This window comes from Drosophila navojoa, chromosome 5, assembly GCF_054131105.1.
Source record: "Drosophila navojoa isolate 15081-1374.11 chromosome 5, UAZ_NAV_1.0, whole genome shotgun sequence".
NCBI lineage: Eukaryota > Metazoa > Arthropoda > Insecta > Diptera > Drosophilidae > Drosophila > Drosophila navojoa.
The window spans coordinates 4,092,922-4,118,117 of record NC_142893.1 but is presented as its reverse complement, the minus strand read 5'-3'; the positions used below and the strand labels follow the sequence as shown (position 1 = coordinate 4,118,117).

At 39.0% G+C, this 25,196-nt stretch overlaps 1 protein-coding gene across 3 annotated transcripts in view; it reads left to right on the top strand.

Moving 5' to 3' along the window:
- Window positions 1-25,196, top strand: part of Mid1 (calcium-permeable channel component Mid1) — a 62,289-nt gene that overhangs the window by 11,545 nt on the left and 25,548 nt on the right. For all 3 annotated transcript variants that reach the window (XM_018105534.3, XM_018105535.3, XM_089261828.1), the window contains one exon: window positions 19,176-20,000. In XM_018105534.3, the coding sequence (XP_017961023.1) occupies window positions 19,176-20,000 (825 nt within the window). The remainder of the gene's footprint in view (window positions 1-19,175; window positions 20,001-25,196) is intronic.

Sequence of the window (25,196 nt, the reverse complement as noted above, 5' to 3'; positions counted from 1 at the left end):
AGCTCATTTGAAGGTAGCTGATGTGTTGAGTTTTATTTATGTATGGACTGAGGGTTCCATTGTCATTCTAGTTGAATAATTGTTGTTTACAGAATTTGATTTAAGGAGTTGGCTATATATGATTATACTTCTATTAAGAAATTTGATACTTTCTGCAGTTGCTGTAAGCAAATTTATCGATTTATGCTCCACCTACAAAATTATTTTCTAAATGCTTCAGAGGAAATCAACTGACAACTGTTTCTCATTCGCAGTTCCAGAATACTATCAAAGAAGTTAAATTTAAAGATATGCCCTCTTTTAATGTACTAGTCTTTCCTCTAATAGTCCTGTAGAAGGCAATAGAGGAAAGTCTTATAATACATAAGACGATTTAGAATAGTCGTTATATAATATAATATAATACAAATAGGAAGAGTCTTATATGCTTAATTTATAACGAATATATTCAATTATTTATTATATGTCTCATATATAAAGTAGGATTCGGTTATAACGAATCTGAAGGGACCGTTGCTATACCAGGAAGACGGAGATGAAGAATACTCGTCGCTATAACCGTATTCTACTGTATATCATATATATTCAATTAGTCTTATATTTACAAACATATCTTAAATCTGCCTTGGCAAATATTATGCACATTTGAATGCTATTATCACGTTGAATATCTATTTAAGAATTCATTAAAGTTATTCAATGATTCACGTCTTAGTTATTCATGTACGTATCTAATATAAGAGTACCTTGTATTGCATTAGCATAACCTAGGTAATGGTAGATTTGAATGAAAACTTGATCAAAGTCAAGATCCAGGTTCAGCAAGCTTCCCATGCTGAGCTGTCAATGTTGTCAGACTAAGGTTGATGCAGTTCTTAGTTTCTCTGGCTATAAGCAACAATATAAGCTGAAAACATAGTAAATATATGATATAATAGGTTTTGGTAGATTTCAAAAGAAAACTTTTGCATCAATTAAGTATCGAAAAAAATCTTTAAAAAAAAATCATTTAAATGTAAATCCTCTCTTCGATCACAATGCAAACTCTTGCCCAGCTTCTTCGCTAGATCCGTCTTTACTTCACTGTTCAAGCTGCCCTCGCAAGCAGTTATTTACATAAGCCCGTTGGGCGCTAGCTCGCCTCAGTTGTAGCTGGCTTTAGCCGTTGCATGTTGCATGTTGCATGCGGCCTGGCGCAGCTGTCATATGTATTCATATCGTGCGTCTTTGTGCAACAAATTGTGGCAAGTTTAATGAAAATACGAAATGGACTGCAGCGCGCTTAGTGCCGCTGACATTGATGGACGCCACAAAGTTGGCAAATCCTTTCTGCTCAAGTGATTGGGCGAACCTCTGGCCTCCTCCTCTGTGCAGCTGGCAGCCAATTAAGCTCCCATAAAGCCAAAGCTGAGAAAACTGGCGAGAGGCAAGACAAGTCGAGGCAAGTCAATTCAAGTCGAGGCAAGTCGAGTTGCAGTTGAACTGTAAATAAGTGAAAATTATCTTGGAACTATGGCACTATGCCTATGCTCTTTTCTGTGCCACGTTTATTGATGTGGGCGCTGTGTGTGTGTGTGCGTGCGTGTGTGTGTGGGGGAGTGGGTGGGTAGGTGGGTTGTTTGGTTCACTATACAGAATGCCAGCTGTCAGCTCATTGGGAATACAAGTGCGAGTGCGAGTGCGGAATTTGTGATGAGCCCTCGTCTCCAGTCTCGCGTCTCGCGTCTCTCAGCTCTCGTCTTTCGTCTCACCTCTCACCTCGCACGTCTCTTGGCTTTGGCAACATCATCGGCAACAGCTTTCAGCTTTCAGCTTTCAGCTACAGCTTCTCGCGGCCTGTTGATGTGTTGTCGTTGCCTCTTCTCTCTCTCTCTCTCTCTCTCTCTGTCTCTCACTCCCACTCTTGCTCCTTCTGTTTCTCTGTTGTCAAGTGGTAGGTGCACATGCTCCTGCTTTTTACTGCTACACACATATGCATATACATATACATATACATACATATGCATATGCAACTTGGTGCATGTCATGAGTGCCTGTCAAGTGGGCCTCAGTTTCAGTTTACAGTTTTCAGTTTTCAGGCAAACATCTTCTCCAGCCTCAGCTCCCCGCTCCGTCTCGACTGCGTGTCCTTTTTTTCGGTTTGCCTCGCTTGTGCGTTATGGCCCCTCTATTATTGCTATAGATTTGTTTTTTTTTTCTTTCTGTTATTTTGTTCTTTTTCTGCTCGGTCGGAAAGTGAAAGGAGAGTATATTCGCTTAACATGTCATTTGTTTCTTTTCTTTTGCTTTTGTTTTTGTAAGTCGGTTCAATTTGAGTATAGCGTTAGGTTCTTTGGCCTGTTTAGTTTGTATAGTCTGGTATACCCACTTCTAGTTATGGTATTAATGGTTTCTGTATTGGTTCATTTTGTTTTTTCACTTACTTCTGCATGTAAGCTCTATTCCAATTACTTGGAATATGGCATATATGACTAAAGTTAAAGCTTCTTCTTAAAGAATATGCGTAGTTTAATATCCTTATAGTTTTCCTGTATAGAATTCATTGAAATATAATATATCTATATGCTTAGGATTAGCGTCTTCTGCGAAAATGATATAATTGGGTAATATAGTAATAATAATGGGTAATAATAGTGGGTTACATATGCTATAGATTCTATATATATATTTCAATCATTGTTAGTATATAAATCAAATATTATTGGATTACATATACTATAGATATATAGATATATTTTTGTATATAGATTTATATTATTGTTATTTTATTTACAGTTTTTTTTTATAATTCTCATTTTTTGACAATTGGTGTTCATTCTAGATAGACCTCAAATCTATATATAGGCAGCTTTGATAATATATTTACTTAAATTTTCCGATTTTGAGCAGCTAGCGAGCATTATGCAGTCGGCTAAGCACATCGGCTTTGGCTTTCACGTTGCCAAAGGAAGCCAAATGCGGCCAACTAGAAACTAGAGAGAAGAAAAAAACTTTTCAACAAATGGCAAACAACATCGAGTGGCTTTATTATTATAGATGCATGATATACATATATATTATATATACATATGTATATATGTATTGCATTGGTCATTTGTTGCAAACGCTTTTTTCGAAATTCAATTAAAAGCCGTTGCTTTGTAGCATTTAATTCAGATTTTATAGAGCTTCCAGTTCGAGTCGTATGCGTGTGTAGGTATGTGTGTGTGTGTGTGTGTGTGCGTGTGTGTGTAGAGTGTTTATTTGTGTCAAGGATGTGCACACAAAATCAATTATTTTGTAAGCAGGCAAAACGCACACAGCACAGTGGCAAGTGGCAAGTGGCAAATGCAACAGCAGCAACAGCAGCAGCAGCAGCAACAGCAGCAGCAGCAGCAACAGCAACAGCAACAGCAGCAGCAGCAGCAACAGCAGCAGCAACTGCTGTCATGTGCAATATGATTACATCATTTTCACTGCCAACACACAGAGAGGTAGAGAGTGGCAGAGAGAGAGAGATAGAATGAGTGTGTGTGTGTGAGTGAGTGAGTGAGATGCAGCTCAATAGCAAAATATCAAATGGCAGACAGACAAGCCAAATTGCAGTTGAATGCGAATGCTGTCATAAGTTTCCGTTCTGTTTTTGACGAAGCAGCAGCAACAGCAGCAGCAGCAGGAGCAGGAGAAGCTGCTCAAGCTGGACAAGATTTACTTCTGGTTGAAATCGTTGAAACTTGTGGCCGCCGGGGAGATTTGGGACAGGCAGCAATAATACAGATTGAATGCGCCGCTGCCGCTAGCCAGTTGTGTCTCACAGCAGCAGGACCACAACAGGAACACACACACACACATGCAGTTATTGACATTTCCGTTGTGCTCTTGCCATGGAATAAAGTAGAGTGCCTTGGTGATAGTCGGGCGTATTGGGCCATAAGAAATTCATAGGCAGAACCAACGGGCTGTCAATGCGATGCCGATGGAGACAATTTATTTGTGCTTGTGCAACATTGATTAACATGAAATTAAATTGTGCAACAAATATGAAATATGCAAACATAGAGAGAGAGATAAAGAGAGAGAGAGAGTGAGTGAGACAACCACAAATTTGATCAAATTGTCTTGCAAAGACTTTGTTCAAATTTAAATGAAATGAAAACTCGACTCAATAAAGTCTGCAAAGTCATTTTCTAGCATAACTCAATTATAATGGCAGAGCAAATGATGCATAATGCATAAACTATGTAAATTGCATGTGATTTATTGGTCAAAATATTTCTATACCTCTTGGATATTCGCATAAATTACAATGCAACTTTTGGGCTGTGATGGAGTCGGAAAAATTAGTTTTAATATAAGTCAATTACATTTCAAATAAACGGTAAATTAATTTGGCTCTAAAAGAAAGTTGTCTCAGGCATCCCTAAAAAGTGTTGCTGAAAACATATAGGATTAAATTCTGGAAATTGATTTTAGAATGAGTAATGAGTAATGGGTAATGAACAATGAGTAATGAGTAATGAGTCATGAATAATAAGCAATAAGCAATGACTAATGAGCAATGAGTAATGAGTCATGAATAATAAGCAATAAGCAATGACTAATGAGCAATGAGTAATGAGTGATGGGCAATGAGCGATGAGTAATATGTAATGACTTATGAGTGATAAAGAATGAGTAATGAGTAATGAGTAATGAGTAATGAGTAATGAGTAATGAGTAATGAGAAATGACTGATGACTAATGAGTAATGAGCAATGACTAATGAGTAATGAGAAATGAGCAATGAGTAACGAACAATGAGCAATGAGTAATAAGTAATAAGTGGCTGATAAATTTTTAATTATTATTTGAATAACTAATACATAATTGATAATGACTAATAAACAATGAATAATGATACTTGAACATAAATAAACAATACAAAATTAACAATAATTTATTAAGGTATATTACTTGGGACTTGCTCAGAATACTTCAAGTACTACATATTTTCCATTCTTTCCTTCTTGGTAGAGTATTAATAAATAACAATGACTAATGCATAATCTGCTGTAAATTAAAGTTTTCTATTACCACAACTACAGTTCTCTTCTCAGAATCGCTTTCGCCGTGCACTACAAAAAAAGTAGAAGAAATAAACTCAAGTGAAAGTTTTCGAAAGCATGTGAACTCTGTGGAAAGTGGCTGAAGAAACTTTAAGCCCGATATAAATCAATTATAATGGATAAACCATAATGAATAATCGCCTGTAAACAGGAGTTATTAATTAGCCACGGCGCTGCAGAGTTTCATTTTGCACAAGTTTCGCACTCTTCCACTTGAATATCCGCATAAAGCGTCTGCACATTAGCTACACGAAGTTCAATTAGTTTGCAGCCTAATTAGCTGGGATTAGTAGGCGCTTTGCAACGTGTCGTGTCGCCAGGAATTATCTGCCTTCGCTCTATCGGCCTCCCTATCTCTCTCTCTCTCGCCTGGTCTCTGCCTTTCTATCTGTTCGAACTTTTGCTGCGGTTCAGAGCCGTTAATTACCGACAATTTGCTTGGGCTTTAGCCAGAGTCAACTTTCCTTGGCTTGGATGCAAATGGCATTTGGCTGATTGTTTGCCACCATTTGTGGCATGTGTATTGCATGCATTGATTAAGACATCTGCGATTGTGCCACAAAGAGTGCACGCTAAACAATTACATTAAACAGAGCTGCGAGCCAAAGTCCAATATGTCTAGGGCCATGCCCATTTGTCGAACGCCCAGCCAAAGCAGTTAATGCAATTATATGCGTGGGCGTAGTCTAGCTTTGCTTTGGCTAGCAGGAGTAGGAGCCGGAGCAGGAGCAGTAGTAGGAGCAGCAGCTCGGCACGTAAATTGCCGTGGGACCAGCTTAAGTGGAGCGCCATTCACTCTGCTTTGCCCACATTTCCCAAGCTCTACTGTAGGCGGAGCTGGAAAACTAAAGCCACATTCGTTTGCCGTTGGGTTGCCTTTCGCTTTCTCTCTCCCTCTCCCTCTCCCTCTCTCTCTCTCTCTCTCACTCTGTATGTGGCCTCTGCGCTGAGCGTAAATTATTCAATGAGCATTGTTGAAAAGTTGCAAATGAAATTCAGTTGAAGAATTTCATTACGAGTTTAACGGCAGAAAAAAAGAACAGAAAAAAAGTAGAGCAAATGGGGAATTGCAGCGAGTTGCGAGCGATGAGCGACGAATTACGAATGGGTAGCATGGCAAATGGAATCTGGTCACGATTTGTTGGACCTGAAAAGAAGAAAGCGATAGGTTAAGGAATAGAGGAGGAACAGTAGGGAAGGGTGTGGGTTTAGAGTAAAGAAGGAAGACTGAAGAGACAGAGAATGAAGAAACGGCAGAGTGACGAGTACGAAAAAAGTGACGAGAAGAGAGAAGAGAGAGAAAGAGAGAGAGGAAAAACAAGAGAGTCGCAATTAGAGAGTAAGGAATGGTAAAGATCGTGAAGTGTGCCAGTATTACTTACACTGTAGAGTGAGATAGACATTTTTTGGGTTTTTGAATTGCTCCCATTCAATTCTTTTGGAATTGTTTTGGACTTTGGACAGGAAGAGTCAGGCGAGTCAGAGAGAGAGACAGAGAGAGAGAGAGAGAGATGAAGTAATGAAAGATTGAGATAGACGTGAAGAAGATGAACGGAGTAGAAAGTGAGTAATGAAGGATTGGCGATTGGATAAGCCAAGTTGTGTACAGTAATTGACAATGTAACGGAAGGGAACTAGAAACGAGTAAGCAAGCGTTACATATGGCTAAGTAACGACTAACCTGTCATAGGTTTACAATCGGTAGAGTTAAAACCGAAGTGTGAATAAAACAAATTCTCGATTTCTTAGGCCTTCACTTAATCAAATCAAACGAGCGATGAGTGACGAGTGCGTAAATTGCGCCTGAAACCTGGCCAAGAGACGGTGTTGCTATTGCTATCGCCATTGCTGTCTAAAATAATAACGGGACTTGGTTTACGCGTGAACCGCATAGCTGTCCACAACTGTTTACAACTCATTTCATAAAACGAATGCCATTGTGTGTGTGTGTGTGTGCCTGTGTGTGTGTGTTGTCATTAGGCAGAGCTACAAATAGACTCGTGCATATGCAAAAGGCAAAGAGACGGCACTGCCTGCCGGTAAATGTTTGACAAATTAATGTTGATAAAATTGCTTTTATTATTATTATTATTATTATTGTGTTATTGTTATTATTCATACGGACTGCTGTTGTTGTTGTTGTTATTGTCCGGAGCTGTCCAAGCGAGCCTTTCAATTTGCTGCCCATGAGTTGAACAAACAAATGCGATGGAGTATCATTCACGTTGATGGACAGGTGCGCATTGCCACATGGCACGCCCACACGCGCCGTATACACGGATACACAGCCACCACACTCACACACAAACACAGACGCACACACACACACACACACAGTCACACTCTCTGCAAGGCATTGCCTAAATTCCATGCTTCGATATTTTTTGGGGCGCGGCTTCTTCTTTGGCATTTGTTGTTTGCCCGTTAATGGGGAGCTTACGACCATATAGATTGATATATGCATAAATAATGAATGATAAATACACGCGCTGTTTAAATATGATTAAAATAATGCGCCTCCCCCTCAAATATGGCACTCAGCCAAGCTCTACGCAACTCCGTACCTCCTATCCGGCGTAATGAAAAAACATTTCGCTTTATGCATATTTTTGATGGATTGCCTTTGATAGAGAGACGGCTCTATAACATAAATGCTGCATTATTGCTTTAGCTCTTGGCTCGTGTTTGGGCATAACAATGGAAACATATGCGACCACTCTAGCTGTGTTGCCCTCTCGCTCTCGCTCTCGCTCACCCTCGCCACGCGGCCAGTGTTGTGTAGCGTTGCATAAAATTGTTTGGTTATAGTTCAACTTTCCGCTTGATATCAAGTTTTGTCAAGTGTGGAGCTTGTTCTATGGGATTTGTGTACTAAAAGCTGAAAACACATAAGCTCCCTCTGTCAACCGCCCCCCACCCTTCCCTTTCCCATTCAGTCTCACTGTTTCTGCTTTCCAGTTTATAGTGCTGCCGAAGTACTTTGAGCATTAAAGTGTTCCATTTATGATATTGATATGTCCGGAGTGCTTAATAAGTATCGGATTTTTTCACTATTTCACTTTGTTTAGCTATTCAATATTGATGAGAAGAAAGAGAAGTGTATATATACTTCTATTAAGGATAGTGTTGTAAAACATTAAATACCTTGGATTATCAGCTTCTTTTGAAGGTTTCATATATTCTCACTCTATCTTCTTTTGGTCTCATGTACCTATATATATACCTCTCTCTCTCTGTATATATCTCTTCTCTTTCTGGTCTCTCTCTCCTGCTTATCTATCTATCTCTTATTGTTGTTCTTCACTTGTTCTCCTCTCTCTTTCTTTCTCCATCTCTCTTTCTCTACCCATCAATTTTATATTCATTTCATATTACGACTTTAAAGTTTCCGAATTCCTTTTCAAAATATTATTCTGACAAATTTTATATATTTATTTTTCTTATTTTTTCTTTTTGACTTGTGCTTCTTCTTCCTCATAGCCGTCGTCGCTTGGCACATTCGACAATTACATCAGGTGCTGTGCGTGTGGCGGAAACATTGAAATGATTTGTCCCATTTGGTGGCTTTTACAACACCTCTGGGAGCACTCGCTGAATTATGCATGCAGCTCGGTAATTGTCCGGGCCAGGCGTTTCGTAACGTTTCGTGATTTGTCCTTAACGCACGCTAATTTGACGGCACAAACAGAACAGAGCAGAGAAGAGCAGAGCAGAGAGCAGAGGCGAGGAGTGGCGGCAACACAGAGGTGATTCGCGCTGCCAGACAGCATAATAGCGCTTACCAGTGTTGTAAAATGCCCAATGACACGAGCTGAAACTAACACGCGACTCGTGGCAGCTGTAATTTGAATTAATTTATGAGTGATAAAGTGCAAGTGAGATGGTTGTTAGAGAGAGGGAGAGAGCGAGATAGAGCAGATGAGAGATGGAAGAGTTGAATTTAAACAGAGATAAAGAGTTTCGGAACTTTAATTTTGGGTGGGAAAATATTTGGAGTTATATGCAGTTAGCAATAGCTGAATATAAATATGACCATATGCTGTATAGCAAAAGTATAACAGATTAAGCTAAAGGAAGTTTGATAGAAAATAAGTCTGAATATAAGCTCTGATAACAAATTTTTGGTTCAAGAGATTTCACGGACCTTAATTTTCGTTCTGCTTTCATTTGCATTCAAAATAAATATGGGTTTGTTAAGTTACTTTTAGTTTAACATAATTATGTTATATTAACAGCTTTAACTTAGCAGAATAAGCCTTCGACTTCAATGTGCTTTAAAGTGTTCTATAACATAGTTATGTTAGATTGAGAGCTGTTAATTAGCATAAAACTGTAATGTGCTTTTATAGCAAATATGTTATAGGCAAATGGTAGCTGTTTTAGTTAGAGATAGTCGGACTTTAAGAAAATTAAAGTGATGAATGGCTGATTTGAAGCTATTAAAGAGTTTTTTTCAGTATGTACTCATAATTCTGTTAAAAGCGAGCTCATATCTTTAAGCTTGGGCATTTAACTCTATTTAATCACTTCTCTTTAGTTCAGACTTTAAACTAGAAACAGGTGGAATTATCCTCATGTTCTTACATTTCCATTTCCAAAACATAAGCCGGAGCATATTTAAATTTTATTGTAAATATTATTGTAAATTTTATTCTATTTTATATGATTATGAATTATGCAAAATAGAATCCATTTCGCTTAGTGAATATTTAAAATATCAAAGAGATTTTATTAGTACGCCCAATTCGTGGCACTTGCAGTTAATGTCATTAAAATTCAACAGACATTTTGTTGCATAACAAATTGCTGTTGTTGTTGTAGTAGCTGTTGATGTTGTTGCTGTTTGTCTTTATGAGAGCAGGCTGCATTTAAATGCAACGCGAATTGGCAGCTGAAAATGACCGCGTAGCATGGAAACTAAACAAAAGTGAGGCTAAGTAGGAGTGGTTGGTGGTGAAAGGGGAAAGGGAGATGTGAGGGGAGGTATGGGAGAAGATATGGAAAGGGGAAGAGAGAGGGGTGTATAGCAGAATTAGGCAAATAGCGAAAGAGGGATGGAGAGAGATATAGCGAGATGTAAGAGAGTGAGAGAGAGAGAGAGAGAGAGAGAGAGAGAGATAAAGCGTGAGAGACGTAAAGACGGGGAGAGTCCGAGAGACAGAGGGAGAGAGAGAGAGAGAGAGAGACAGACAGACAGACAGAGAGAGAGATATATATATATATATAGAGATAGACATAGAAGAGCAGCAGAGGGAAGCTTAGGAACAGACTTAGAAGGACGGCTACCAACAGAGATAGTGAGGGGGAGAGAGAGGCAGATAGAGAGAGGTACATATGCACGGGCTACTGAGGCGACAAGAGGTTTAACAAGACATGGTGGGGCCATGTTTATGAATTTGACAACAAAAGCAAGCGACGGCGTGCAACAAAATCAAGGTGAACTTTTTGCTGTTGTTGCTGCGATTGCAGTGTATGTAACTGTGTGTGTGTGTGCGTGTGCGTGCATGTGCGTGTGTGTGTGGGTGTTGCCTGTGTGCATATCGCGGCCCGTCAAGTGACAAACAATTAAACGCAGGCCTTATGCAAAGTTCGTGCCCCTTCCACAGTCGAATACAGAATCCAAGCGCGGTTCGCTATGCCAGTTCGTCTCCCTTGTGGCTGCGAGTGTGTCTGTGTGTGTGTTGGCTGTCACTTTTTTACGCTTTTGCCAGGCAAACACACACACCCACACACGCACACATACACACACACACACACACACACACACACACACACACACACACACACGCACGCATACATTTGCACACTCGCTGGCATTGCATTTGGAAATTTGAGTGCTGCTTGCGACATATTTCTCGCTGCTGTTGTTGACATGGCTGCTGTTGTTGCTGCTGCTGTTGTTGCTGTTGTTGTTGTTGTTGCTTTGCACTTGCATTTTTCTTGCACCATTGTTGACAAGCGTTGAAATTTGACACACACACACACACACACATGCATGCATGCATATAGAGCTGTGTGTGTGTGTGCATTGTTTGAATTGCCTGTCGAGGTTAAGCTGTAACATTTAAAGTGTTGTCGGTTCCGTTGCCCTAGTAGTAGTAGTAGTAGTTGTTGCTGTTGTTGCTGTTGCTGTTGCTGCTGTTGTTGTTGTTGTTGTTGTTGCTGTTGCTGCTGTTGGTGTTTAGCTCAAGTGCACTTTTGGTCGCTTCCTCTTTGGCCTCTGACAGCGCTGCCCGTCCATGTTTTGGATAGCGTTTTTTCCTGTTTTTATTCGCTTGGCTCTCTCCCTCTCCCTCTCTCGCTCTCGCTCTGCCTGCCACCATCTCTCTCCTTTTAGCACATTTTAATTGTTTTGCCAAATATTTGCGCACACTCTGGCAACAGCTGTAAATTAACTGAAATTTAACAAAAAAAATTCTTGAAAAACGAGAAATGTTTGCCATATGATATAGAATTTTTTGTTTTTCATCAACTAGTTCAGGGTTATGTGTGATGATCTCTGTGCTAGATAGTTAAACTAGCTGACTAAGCGGGTCAACAATTCCTCAATAGTTAATTGCATGTAGTTAACCTTATGTCCTATGCCCTTTTCAGCTATAACTAATTGAGAATTCTAAACGAAAATAATACCCAAGCTTTGAGAGACTTGCCCCATGTAAACCCAACGATGCCTGCAATGCCTGCTTTACATTTGTACCTTCGTAAGCGGCAGCTGACATAAATTAACATAATTTGAAGCAGATGCTGCGGCTGCGAGTCGTCCCATGCAATTGCGAATGCATTTTGCAGTGCAGAGAAAAACTCTTCTGGTTGGGCGCAAACGGCAAACGGCAAACATTTAGAGACAATTATGCTAATGTCCGTTGATGCTTGTCACTTGCCAGCTTTGTCAACGGTTGCAAACTGTTGGCAAGAGCAACAATTGAAAATCCAACATGCCACATGCCACATGCCGCATGCCACATTACTCATGCGACCCGTTGAGCCGTTCGAGCAAAAAGCAAAAAAAGCGACGACATATAGGCAAACTGAGCGAGAGAGAGAGAGAGAGAGAGAGAGGGAGTGAGGGAGTGAGGGAGAGCGCAAGCTAGAGTGAAATGAAATTCGAAAATGTTTGGCATGAAATATTCATCATCGTAGCTGTGGATAATTGAAATTGCAACAGCTGCAGCAAAGACTCCGGCCCCAGTCACGTGGCCAAAAGCTAAAACATTCATGTGTATTTTCTGTGGACAGATAGATAGATGGGCTCAGCATACGTTTGCCCCTCTCTCTCTCTCTCTCTCCCTCTCTCTCTCTCTCTCTCTCTCTCTCTCAGTCTTTGTCTTGATTTGTCTCTTTCCCATTCGACATCTGGCTAGCTGTGTGACGGACAGTCAAGCTTAAGCACTTTATGGCCGCCCCGCCTCCTGCCCAGCCCCCGCATTCAGATCAAACAGCAAAGTGCAAAGCAAAGGGAAAACTTATGCCTGAAATGCCGCAGATTAATACTCTTCTGGTCCAGCAGACAGCCGTGCCCGCATTAGCTGTACTCTTACAGATTCTGGCCGTCCACTTTGAGCTCGTGCTATTGCATAATTCCGGCTGGCAGGCAGCCAGGCGGGAGATACTAGGCGCTGAAACTTGACTGTGGTAGGTTACTGACAGCCACTTGGAGAGAGGGAGAGAGAGAGACAGAGAGAGAGAGAGAGAGAAAGAGAGATAGAGGTAGAGTATATGGGAGATTAGGTTATGTAAATATAATCAATATGTATTCCAAGTGTATATAAATATGCATATACAGAGGATATGTATGGTTATAGAGAAGAGAAGAGGAGAGTACTAAATGTTCAAATCTCTATATAAAGGCAGGAGAGTGTTAGCGAGAAAGGCAGAGAAAGGCATAGAGAAATGTTATACCCATCTATTTGTCTATAGCTATGCTGACTATAATCAATAAATGTAAATCTAATCATTCTACAATCAATATATTTGTAATACTTCGAGCATTTAAATTCTTTTTCCATAAACAGTTGGATAGTAGGATGGATGGATGTTTAAATATAGAAAACCACATAGAAGCTGTTGTATACGATCTGGCCTATATTTAATAATATTATATATGTATATGTATGACACTAAATATTGAATGGCAATACACATTGAATGGTATAGTGTATATACAGATCTGAAATAAATATTCGTTTAGAGAACAATTAATTGGCAGACAAGATTATGTAGAATTTTTCATATATTGCTAAGCAAATAAATATATAGATGTAAATATCGATTGCTAGATCTTACTATGCATACACAGACAGATGTCAACAGAGAAATAGATAGATGTATGGATACAAAACTAAATAGATATACTGATTCATAGATAGAGAGATATTAATGATAATAATAGTTGTTGAATATCTCTTATCTCTATAGATAAACATATAGAAGCCTGTATAGAGTATATTATATATGCATATTTAAAAAAAAAAAAACAATAATTAATATGTTTTTAATTGTTGTATCTACTACACATGTGTATTTTATATATAGGTAAACACATATATAGCATGAAAGACAATTAGACATATACAAGTACTATGTATTAAGTAAATATTATAGATCAACCTTTTAGGCTCTCTGCTCTTAAACATTTCACTGGCAGAGGCACAGATATTAGGCCCTAGACAAAGCCCTCGCATAATAGAGCGTATGCATTAGGCATACACACACAGTTTCTCTCTCTCTCTCTATATCTCCCTCTCTCTCTCTCTCTCTCTCTCTCTCTCCCATTTTTGATTGACACTCTGCTAGTTAAATGTGCTTTGTGGGCACGCCGAGGCCTTTGTCTGCTACTGCTGCCTGCTGCTTGGCTCTGTCCGTTGCACAATTCGCTGCAAAGAGCTGTCTAATAAGCCTGCGCTCAGACAATGAGCTGGCAGCTGGGCTCGCATTGCCGCTGGCCGCACTTGACCCAGCACCAAAAATGTCCTGGCCAAGCGTGCTGATGAAGCTGAGCGACACAGACAGAGAGCAGCAGCAGCAGCAGCAGGAGTAGCAAGAGCAGCAGGAGTGGGCGAGGCAGTCAGTCAAGTCAGATTGTGAGCTCGTCAGCTGGCATTAGTTAATTTGCTTAATTTTAAATTAACCTGACTCTCATTGGACTCGGGATCGTCTCTGGCAGCGACTTTAATAATTGCGAGTTATTAATTTATGAAGAATTTCGCTTAGCATTTGGCCTGCAGGTGGAAAGCTTCACAACAATTCAGCATAATTAAGTGTTGGCCAGTTCGAAGTTCATTTGGCTAGCGAAAATCCCATTTCCTCTTTAAACCTGCAGCCAGAGAAAACTTTGCACACGCAACAAAATGTGAGAGGCAGAGAGAGAGAGAGAGAAAAAATGAGGGGAGAAAAAAGAAGAAAACCTCATCAAAGTTTTAACAAAAACTTTGCATTTTCAAAACTGTTTGAACAGCCATCGCGAACTAATCAGCGCCCAGCTCAGCCAAAGGGCAGGTCAAAGGGGTGGCTTAGGGCCCTGCTCTGCCCTGGATTATGGGCTGGCCTGTGGGGTGGGTGGCGTGCTGCACACCCTTTTTTTTTTACAAATTGTAATGTCAGTTCATTCTGTAATTTCTTATTTCGCTGTTGCGCATTCAAGAATTTATCTTGTTGCTGTCTTCTTGTATTGTGTCCGTTTAAGCTGCTAACCCCCAGCCCCACCTACACTCCCACCCCCACAGCAACAACAACAAAACCAAACCCTGATGAAGGCGAGCGAGTGGGTCGCATTGTTGTGCACTGGGCCGCAGCTGGTCTGCCATTAAATCAACAATGGCGCCGTGTACACGTGCTTCCCTGTCTCTGCCTCTGTCCGAGTGTGCGTGTGTGTGTGTGTGTGTGTGTGTGTGTGTGCTGTATACCCTGTATTAAATATGGCCAAGCATAGCGAGTCTAAATTTTATAAAATTTATGTTTAGAGAAATTGTGAATAGAAAGTTTTGTTTGTTGTACTTTAAATTGAATTTTTAGGTGGTTGCGCCTGAGGTTAGTTGGGCTTCGATGGATGGGTCTTCCGGTTTTGAATCTTGTTTAAGGGCTGTTCATATAAATATAACATCGTTTCTAGTAATTATTTTTAGTTACAGACATCCAGAGGGAACTGAAAATCCCTTCCTGATTTGTTCTCAAATTACAAGGCAAATTTTTAAAATCTTAATATTTAGTTTTGTATTATTATTATTATTATTTTTATATTGTTCATTTTCAAAACTTCTTGTTATTCTGTGGTACTTACAACCTGGGTATATGCTTCTCTTCAAGAATTAGAAGAGCGATATTTCGTTTTAATTGACATATGGGAAGACAAGTTGAATCAAGTTGAAAGACTCATATAGGCAACGCTCTCATCAATCATATGATTCAGTAATATATGAATTCCAAATATGTTGACTTCATTTTAGAAACATTCTAAATGAGCTTTAGCGATCTCTTTTGAGCAGAGTGTCACTCCCGTCCCTGTATGGAGTGTCAGCTAGTTTAACATAGATCGCAGAAGATTATTCAAATTGGTTTCCCTAAAAATGAAGTCCACCTCCTTTATTTGAAATTCCTCTCTTAGAACTTATGTCTAACGTCGCATTACTTAAGCATTCGTGTTATATATCCCTTTGCCTCTACTTGATCAGCTTTGTCTTTCTCTTAAGGCGCATCTGTTAGTCTTTGAATGCGCTCAACTTTTCAGTATTGAGCGCTCTCTGCTATTATTCATTGTCTGATTTTTTCATTTCACATTTGTATTCGTCTCTAACCTGAATTGCACACACACACATTATTCTATATATAGGTATATAGAGTAAACTATGCTGTAGACTTTTGCCAACATATTGTTATTGTCGAGGGATAAAACAGGTCTCTGGGCTCAGGCAATTGAGTTTTTATGCGTCGTTGATTGCTGCACATTTCTTTCGCTCTTTCTCTGTCTCGCTTTCTCCTTCGCCCACACACACGCCCACAATTCAGCTGCAGTGTGACATGCAATATTAATGCTCCCCATAATGCAATTTGCACATTGTCCTTTACTCTATTTGTTTGCAGCATTTCTTTTTCGTATTTGTTACTAATATGCTTCTGGTTTGTATTTTGCTATTTGCTTTCTTTCAGTTTCAGTTTCAGTTTCTTTCCGTTTCTCTGATAGGTTTTTGATTCCTTGTGTGCCTTTTGTGGCTCATGTTGCGCATATGGATATGAACGCATTGGTTCTAGTTCTTGTTGAACAGCTAGATTTGAATGTCTCCATATGTTAAGTTCTAGTTCTTGAAGAGCTTCTACTTTGGTATTGTTTCTCCTCCGATGGGTTGACTTTTAAGGCAAAATATTGTGACTGGTTCGTGATCTAGATCTTGAGTTTTGGAGGCTGTTTCTTCTATTTTTCACTTAAAATTGTAGTTTTAATAGCAGCTATAATAATAAAGTCTGTTTATATTTTTTCTTATTTTTTGTATTTCTTTTTATTTTTTTATATAATAATATATTTTAATTTTTTTTGTTTTCTTTTTCTTTATTTAGTTATTTTTCAATTTAGTTTTATTATGAAATATGTTATTGATTGAATTTCTTAAGAAAGCTCTTAAACAATATCTGATTTTATTTAGAATGTGGTTTATTCTCATTTTGAACTAGTTCATTTGTTGTTTCTAATGCATAACAATTTTACATTGGATTTTAAGCTTTTAATCCTACTTCGTCCCATTAATAAGTGTTTTCTTATATACATATTCTACTCTACCATAACCCTATTTGGATCTTCTAGTTCCAATCTACTTCATCTTTATAGAGTTTTCAATTTTTCTACGTCAATCTCCTGCTGGTTCAGCAATAACCAGTTCTTTCATCTTCCCCTCACTTATTTATGGCTTAGTCGAGGCAATGATCTTACTTGGAACTAGTTCTTTTGATCTAGCAATTTAAGTGCTGTTGATTTATGTATATTTCAGTTTGATTTTTCCTCGATTTCGTCTCCTCTCTTACTTCATTTGCTGCGATTTTCGTTGATTTTATTCTCTTATTTGTCATTTATTTTAATCTTTTTTGAATTTATTTATATAGCGCGCCTTTAATTTTAATGGGCCGCACATGTGAAGGCTATAAACGGTTTCGGTTTTGACCAACAATCGCATTGGCTGTGCATTGATACGGGTGACGCCATAAACTGTGCTACGATTATTCTCGCTTGTTGTAGTTGTTGTTGTTGCTGTTGCTGCCACTCTGCTTGAGCGGCATGTGGCAGGAGACGGCGAACGGGAAAACAAATTCCAACGAAGTGCGGTCATTTTAATAACGAAAAACATCAGCTCTTTATGCACTCATTGCCATTGCTTTTGTTGTTGTTGTTGTTGTTGTTGTTATTGTTGTTGCTGTTGCTCGTTTCGTTGTTTGGCTTCTATTTTACTTGCGCTACTCTACACAGCTTGTTGTTGTTTTATTTTATGACTTTCCCCTCAGTGCGTGTTGTTGTTGTTGTTATTGTTGTTGTTCGTAGCTGCATAAAACTTTTTCAATATACCAGAGTACTTTTTGTTTTTCTACCCCGTTGCCTTGCAGCCCCCAGCCACCCCACTTCACATCTACCCCTTTCTCTCTATGACTCTACACTTCTCTCTCTTTCTCTCTCTCTCTCTCTCTCTCTCTATGTCTCTTTCTATGTGCATTGTTTAATTTTGCAATAATACAAAACATTTCTATTTAAATAAATTGCATTTAAAATTTAGTTTTTCTTCCACTTTGCCACTTTCTATCCCCTTCTCTTTCTCTCCCTCTCTCTCTCTCAAACTCGTTCTGCTTTTCGCTTACACTCAGCTGTTTAATCCGTTTAATCTCTGTTCTAATTGCCAGCTTAATCGCCTGCCATTTATTTCATATGCACATTAAACACATACATATGCATATACTATATATTTTATTATTTAATATTTCATCATGTTTGGAGCGCTTGAAATGTTTCAAAATTAATTTTCTACCCCCAACAAATCTCACACAATGCAAACTTTTTTTTGCCAGCTTTGCTTTGACACAAAGTTTAAGCGGCATCAACTTGGCTGGCTTGTTTCTATTTGAGAATTGAATTATTTAAGAGCTCAAATAGTTTCGCATCAACTTTTTCGAGAAGTTCAGCATCTTCAGAGAGAGAGAGATTAAAACAGATTTCTAAACATTTGTTAAGTATTCAGCTAGATCTTAGCAGTTGATTAATTTTTAACTAGTTGAGGTTGGTCTGGGGAGAGTTAAGAGAATTTGAATAGATATATATGTATATATATTATATGATATTCAAGTTGCATTAAATAGGTAATATTAATATTGTATATTCATTTGGAAAGAAATGCGGGGTAAGGGAGTTTTAGTTGAAAAAATATTATTTTATATTATAATTATATTTCATATGGAATATTAATGTTGTTTATTCATTTGAAAATACTTAAAAATATTGTGAAATACTTAAAAATATTATAAAAAAAAAATAGATAAATAAAATCTATATTTTTAATATATTTTTTTAAGAAGAAATGCTGAAGTAGATTTTAAATATAATAAATATGTAAAAAATATTAATAATATTAAATATTATAATTTAAAAAAAAAAGATATATTGTAAATATATTCATTTGAGAAGATATGCTGAAGTGCATTTAACATATAATAAATATCTAAAAATATTATAAATAATAAATTTAAAAATAAAAATAAATAAATAGAAGAAATATCTTAAATATAGAAAATAAAATAATAAAATTTAGCTTACATTTCTATTTGACATTTGGTATATAAAAGATATTGCGGGTCTAGGACTTATGACAATGTATTTAACAGTCAAAAGAGGCGTATTAGGGACCATCAAGATCTAGACATAGGTCTACTCCTCCCAGACTAGAGTAAACTTATTTCTTTTTATTTATTATATATATTCTCATATTAATAAATATATTCCATATATTTCACTTGAAGCTATTCGACTGCAATCGATATATATATGAATTTAATATCCTTTGGCATTTGATTAATAACAAATTTTTCGTTTTCTGCTTCTCTCTCTCTCTCTCTCTCTCTCTTCAGGGTCAGTGCTCGGCTGGCACACTGCCCATGGCCTGGGTTGATGAGGGACCTGGTCCGCCAATCTGTCCGCGTTCCTGTGCCGAACAGCAGCCAATGGAAAGCAGCATCGATAATAATAAACTCAAGTATTTCATAAATGCAAATACGATTAACTATAAGACGACGCATAATCGCAACAGCAACAGTAACAGCAACAACAACAACAACAATAACTTAAAGGCCATGTCTCGAGTGCGACGCGATAGGCAATGGGATGAGAACGTTGTTGTTGTTGACAGTGGCCCAACGGAGGCGGCAGCAACAACAACCACAACCGAGCAGGAGTTGGATGATGTGGAGCAGGAGCAGGAGCAGGAGGCGAGCAGCACACCTAGCAGTAACATTGAGGATGAGGCGATCAGACTGGATGAGGATCAGTCCACATTGCTCTATAGCCAACTGCAGACACACGAACAACTCAGCGTCAACGAACACCAACAACAACAACAACAACAACAGCAACAACAACAGTGCCTTGATTACCTGGGCGATGCAGCCGAGACGAGTCCACAGCATCTGTGCGGCCTGCGCTCACCTGGTCAGCTGCTCGCCCGCCTGCGCACCCTTCGACTGCGCCATTGCTGTGAACGTAGCGTGTTCAGTGCTCTTCACACATTGGCTCTAAATGTGACGCTCTCGGATCGGGACGAGTGCATTCGATTGCTGAGCGATCTGCTCGACGTAGATGCGCTGGCCAATCGCATCACCTGCGAACTGGCCGAGATTCTGTTCCGCTTCGACTGCCGGCAGGTGTATTCCCTGGTCAATCAGTGCGATGACTGCAAGGTGAGTGCATAACAAGCATAAACATGTTTTGAGGAGTATATATTAAGCTATTACATTCACTAGAGCGTGAGTGCTATAGAGATAGCTAGAGTTGTTGGGCTTTATCGGTTATCGATAAGTCATATAAATATATCGAGTGTGATATAATTTAAGGTGATTATCGTTTTGTTGGCAATATATTCTCCTAATTCCATTTCTTCATGATTGCTATATATTGTATAGATTTTGGAGAGTAGCTAAACTGTTTTTCTTTTAGTTAATCGATTCATTATGAAATCATCTCTACATGGAATAGAGATTCTATGAGCTTAATAAGAGAATAGATTTTATATAGACTGGTTAGCCCATTATACTATATAGTATACACTAATATATACTACATATTCTATTCTACTATTCTATATAAAAATCATCTCTCTATTAATCAGATATTCGAGCAAGCTTTACTTTTGTTTTGTACACCTTCGTTTCATTAGAATATTAGTCGTAAGTCCAGCTGCAATTCTTTCTACTCTCATATATAGTATATATAGTCTGTATAGCATTTATGTATACTATATAGTACATATAGTATGTGTGTGTATATATCTTGGCTTTGTGGCTAAGGTCTTCGGATTGCTATCCTCCTCTGTCTTATCCTCTGTACATCGTTAATAGTGTAGGCAAGCTGTCCGTTCTGAAGTCCCTGCCAGCTCGTAAAACACTTGTAATATTCAAAAATATTTGACAATGAGTTCAGAGTTGAATGGAGTTTCCATTGCCATAGCTGCTCCCCGCTCTGCCCTCCGCTGATTTGCATCATGAGAATGACAGTTAGAGCAGATAAAGTTTCCAAAAATTCGTTAGCTTCTTGCTCTCCCCGCTCTTATGGCCTGCCCTTCACTTTCTCAATGAATAGAAAGTGTTGTTTCTAGTCACAAATTCTATTAAATGGCTTCCAGCTATTCTTCTGTCTGTCTCGCTGTTTCGCACACTCTATCTCTCTCTCTCTCACTCCGCCTGTCTCGGTCTTTATCTCTGTGCATTTCTCACCGGATTGTCGCGGGACACGCGCTCGCATTACATCATGTTTTAATTAAATACTGTGCAATGGGTTGGCAACCCTTGCCACAGGACAACAACAACGACAACAACAACGACAACAGGACATCAACAGGACACAACATAACTCGCATTTAAATTCAGCCCGTTAACCCCAAAATATGCCAAGCCCCCAAAGCCCGCCAGCCACAGCCCTGCAAGACAAATGAAAACTGGCAAATCTATTTGTTGACTAGCAAAATATACGACTGCCGCATACCCTGCTAAAATTGTGGAACCATCATAATATTCTATATCTAATGAATGCTTGAGCCGAATTTAGCTTCAATTAGAGTTCCATTAGGCAAGGACTCGCAGCATTTTTGAGAGCTTACATAACAGCTTGCAGCGCGTACAGTACAGTGTAGCCTGGCTATAAAGTAATGTGATTTAGCCATGGCTTAAGGCAACGATTGCTGCCGCTGGTGTTGCTGCTTCTGCTGTTGCAGTGTGTAAACTCTCGGCTATGGCTAAATCCTGCAGAGGGACGCAACTGCGTGACATTTTTAGCTGCTCATTAATTATTGAAGTCGGTTGGACGGACGGGTGGTGGGAGACGGGAGCGGGCCTTGCCCCAAGAGCTGCCCACTTCACAAAATCCGCGCGCAGCAGTCGTCCAATGGAACCCCACGCCCTGCCCGGGTTTAATATTTCTGCTCGTAATTATCAGTGTTGCTAAAGAGAGTGAGAGAGATGGAGAGAGAGAGAGAGAGAGAGAGAGAGAGGAGCGAAGAAGCAACGCGTTGCGGTTAATTTGTGGCACTTAGAGGTCGCCAACTGGCGAACTGTGCCACATTTTTCAGTGTCTGTGCAAACATTTGACTGCATATTTGATGACTCTCTCTCGCCTCCCTCTCTCTCCCTCTCTGTCTCTCTGTATCTGTATGTGTATGTGTGTGCGCATAATTGGCAATTATTTGTTGCAAGCCTTTAAACAACTAGCAACACAGAGCTAAGCTGACCAACTGGCAACTGGCAGCTGACAACGGACAACGGACAACGGACAACGGACAAAAAGCAAAGCTGGCTGGCAAGCATGTCAAGCGAGGTGGAGAAGGTGTTGCGACAATGCGACCGCTAATGAGCGTCGCACACACACACACACACACAAAGCTAGGCAACAGGGGCAAAAGGAAAAGCTTTGCCAAGGGGGCAAAAAAAAAAGAAAAATAAAGTATGTAAAAAAAAAAGAAAACTGAAGTAAAATCTCGTGAATGGCCTCTATGTCTGTGTGTGCGTGTGTCTGTGTGTGCATGTGTGTGTGTGTGTGGCAAAAGCACGTTGCAAGCATGTGAATTGCGCTGCTGATTAAGAAAAACTTGAGGCAGCTGCTAAGCAGCAACAGCAGCTGCACACATACACAGCCGGGCGTATGCGTAATTTAAATTTAAATTTGTGTGCGTGTGTGTGCGTGTGTATGTGCGGCTGGCACACATTTAAATGCCTGCACAACAGCAGCGCCAACAGCAACAGCAACAACAACAACATCAGCAGCAGCAGCAGGCAAACTAACAGCCAGCGGTTGTAAACCCACCCCCAAAAGACACGCACACACAGACACACACACACACAGACTAACAGCAGCCGCAGCCTTAACATGTTTCTAGTTCGAAACGCGTCGGCTGTGCAAATCAGGTGATGCAAAGAGAGTGAGAGAGCGCCAGAGTCAAAGAGCGCGCCAACAACGTGAGCGCAACTTGTCAGCTGCTTGGCGCGCTCTCTCTTACTGGCTCACTCTCCCACGCGCTCGTGCTCGTTCGCTCGCTCTTACGCTATTCAGCGCTGGCTCTCACATGACACGAAGCTTGCGAGGCTCTGCAACGGTTTTTTTTTTCATTTTTTTTTCCTCTTACGTCGTTTATATAAGTTGAGCTGTAAGAAATTTATTTACTATGCGACAGCAGCAAATAATGTGAATACAACAGAGTAAATATTTGATATATCAATGTTAATTATTTACCAAATATTATTTATGTTTTATTTGAATTATTCAATTTGAATGTTGAGCTTAAGTTTTATTCGCCAAAGACAAAAGTCGTTTTGGCTTTTCCAGTCGCTAGTTTTTGAAATATCAACTGCGCGCGCTGCGCTCCACATTCAGCGGCCAATTCCAATTGCCAAAAAAGCAAAAAGAAGGGCTAGCGAAAAATAAAAGCAAAAAAAAAAAAAGAAAAAGTACAAAACAACACACAGACACAGAGGCTTCCAGTTGGGCTGCTGCTAACACACACACACAGATGCACACACACATAGCGAGAGAGACTGGCTTTGCACATGGCCAAGACGCGAGGCCTAATACTTGAGGCTCTGCAGTTTGGGCCAGTTTTAAATTAATTAACTCGACAGCTTAGGCAAGCCAGCCTTATATAGAGTATATGTACTATATATATGCATAAGTATATGTATCTCTATGTATACATATATGCCAAGTTGTTGTTGTTGTTGTTGTTGTTGGCCCTCATATCATAATTACTGCTGTGTGTGTATTTATGATTACGTTCACCGCAAGTCGTCTAATTAGTCAAAAGGACTCTCGCCTGACATTGCGGCCAACCGCAGGGCCCCATAACTGCCAAAGGCGCCACACACACACACACACACACTAACTTACACACACATACACACACACACAGCAGCTCACACACCTCTAACCCATTTTCATATTTGGGTTACGACTCTTTTGATGGTCAAATAAACGCAAATTAGTTGATGGCCATATAGAAGCTGGCTCTAAGCGTGGTCAAAAGCACACATTAAATTCATATTGCATACCTTTAGGGGCGCCCGCTACGACTGCTACAGCTTCTGGCCAACCATTAAAAGAGGCCCCAACATTCGAAAACTATTTTGGCTGCGCGTATTTCAATGTTGAATTCCGCGCAAAAGTTTTTTCACGTTTTACGATGTTTTTTTTTTTTTTCTTCCTCTGCAAAGAATTTAAAAACAATTTTTGTTAAATGCAGTTACAAAATATTTAAAAAATATTCTGGTTTTTATATTTATAACTGTGTGTGTTTTTTTCACAGGTATGCTGTTCTGTTTTCACTCATTCCTTGAGGAATTGACATAACTTTTTCTTCATTCAGATTTATGTGGTTTATAAATTTATACAAAATTTGTGTTTAATTTTTTTCTGTTGCTTTTTAATGTATTTAGTCTAATTTTTAGTTAGTTTTTCTTTTATTTTATTTATTAAATTATATTAAATTTATTTCAATGCAACTTTTATAGTTTCTTTATTTGCTTTAGCTAAAATGCTTGTGGTTTATGTGGGCATGAATACTTCCTGTAAAACGCGTCTCTATCTCATTCGTTCCTTAACTAAAAACAGCTCAGTAGCAATAAAAAAAGTTTCATATAGTAATTAATTTAATCATTGTCAATCTGTTTAACTTTTAATCCAGTTTCAATTTATACAAGTTTGATTTATACTAGTTAGCTGCTAAGCAAATGTTTCATTTCCAAGTGTTTCATGGATAATCTAACTACTTGTATTTGTTATGATGTATTCCATAAAATTTTTATTCATTTATTCTAATTACTATTCAGATATTTTTATATCTCCCATAACTGCTGTACGCATCTATTTTTGAGTACAAATGAATATTCATAGAGCGTTTCAGAATCATACATATTTAATGATTAGCTCCATCTATCATATAGAGCTGATTGCTCTGCTGCTGTTCCGGGTTATTTTCAATTTTTTTCATTAAAATTTTTCAGCTCGCAACTGAGGTCAAAGTTCATGCGCCTCGGGTTCAAGGTTATATATCAAATTTGACATCCTCTTTTTTTTTTTATCAAATTGATATATATGCATACAGATGTATGTGTATATGTATACCTTGGCTGCTGTTGGGTCTCGCTCGGCTAACACTTTCCTCAGCTGTCGCTGCGTGTGGCTCTTTATCTTATTTTATTTTATTTTATTTGATTTTCTTAGGCAAAACTTTTCTTTTCTTTTCTTTTCTCTTCGTTTTTTTTTATCGCATTCTGTTGCTGGGCATCATCATAATCTATGCCCCATCGAAGATTTCGACAGGCTTACACACACACTGAGAGAGGGAGATGGAGATACTGAAGGAATGCGTGTGTAAATTTGCATTTTACATATTA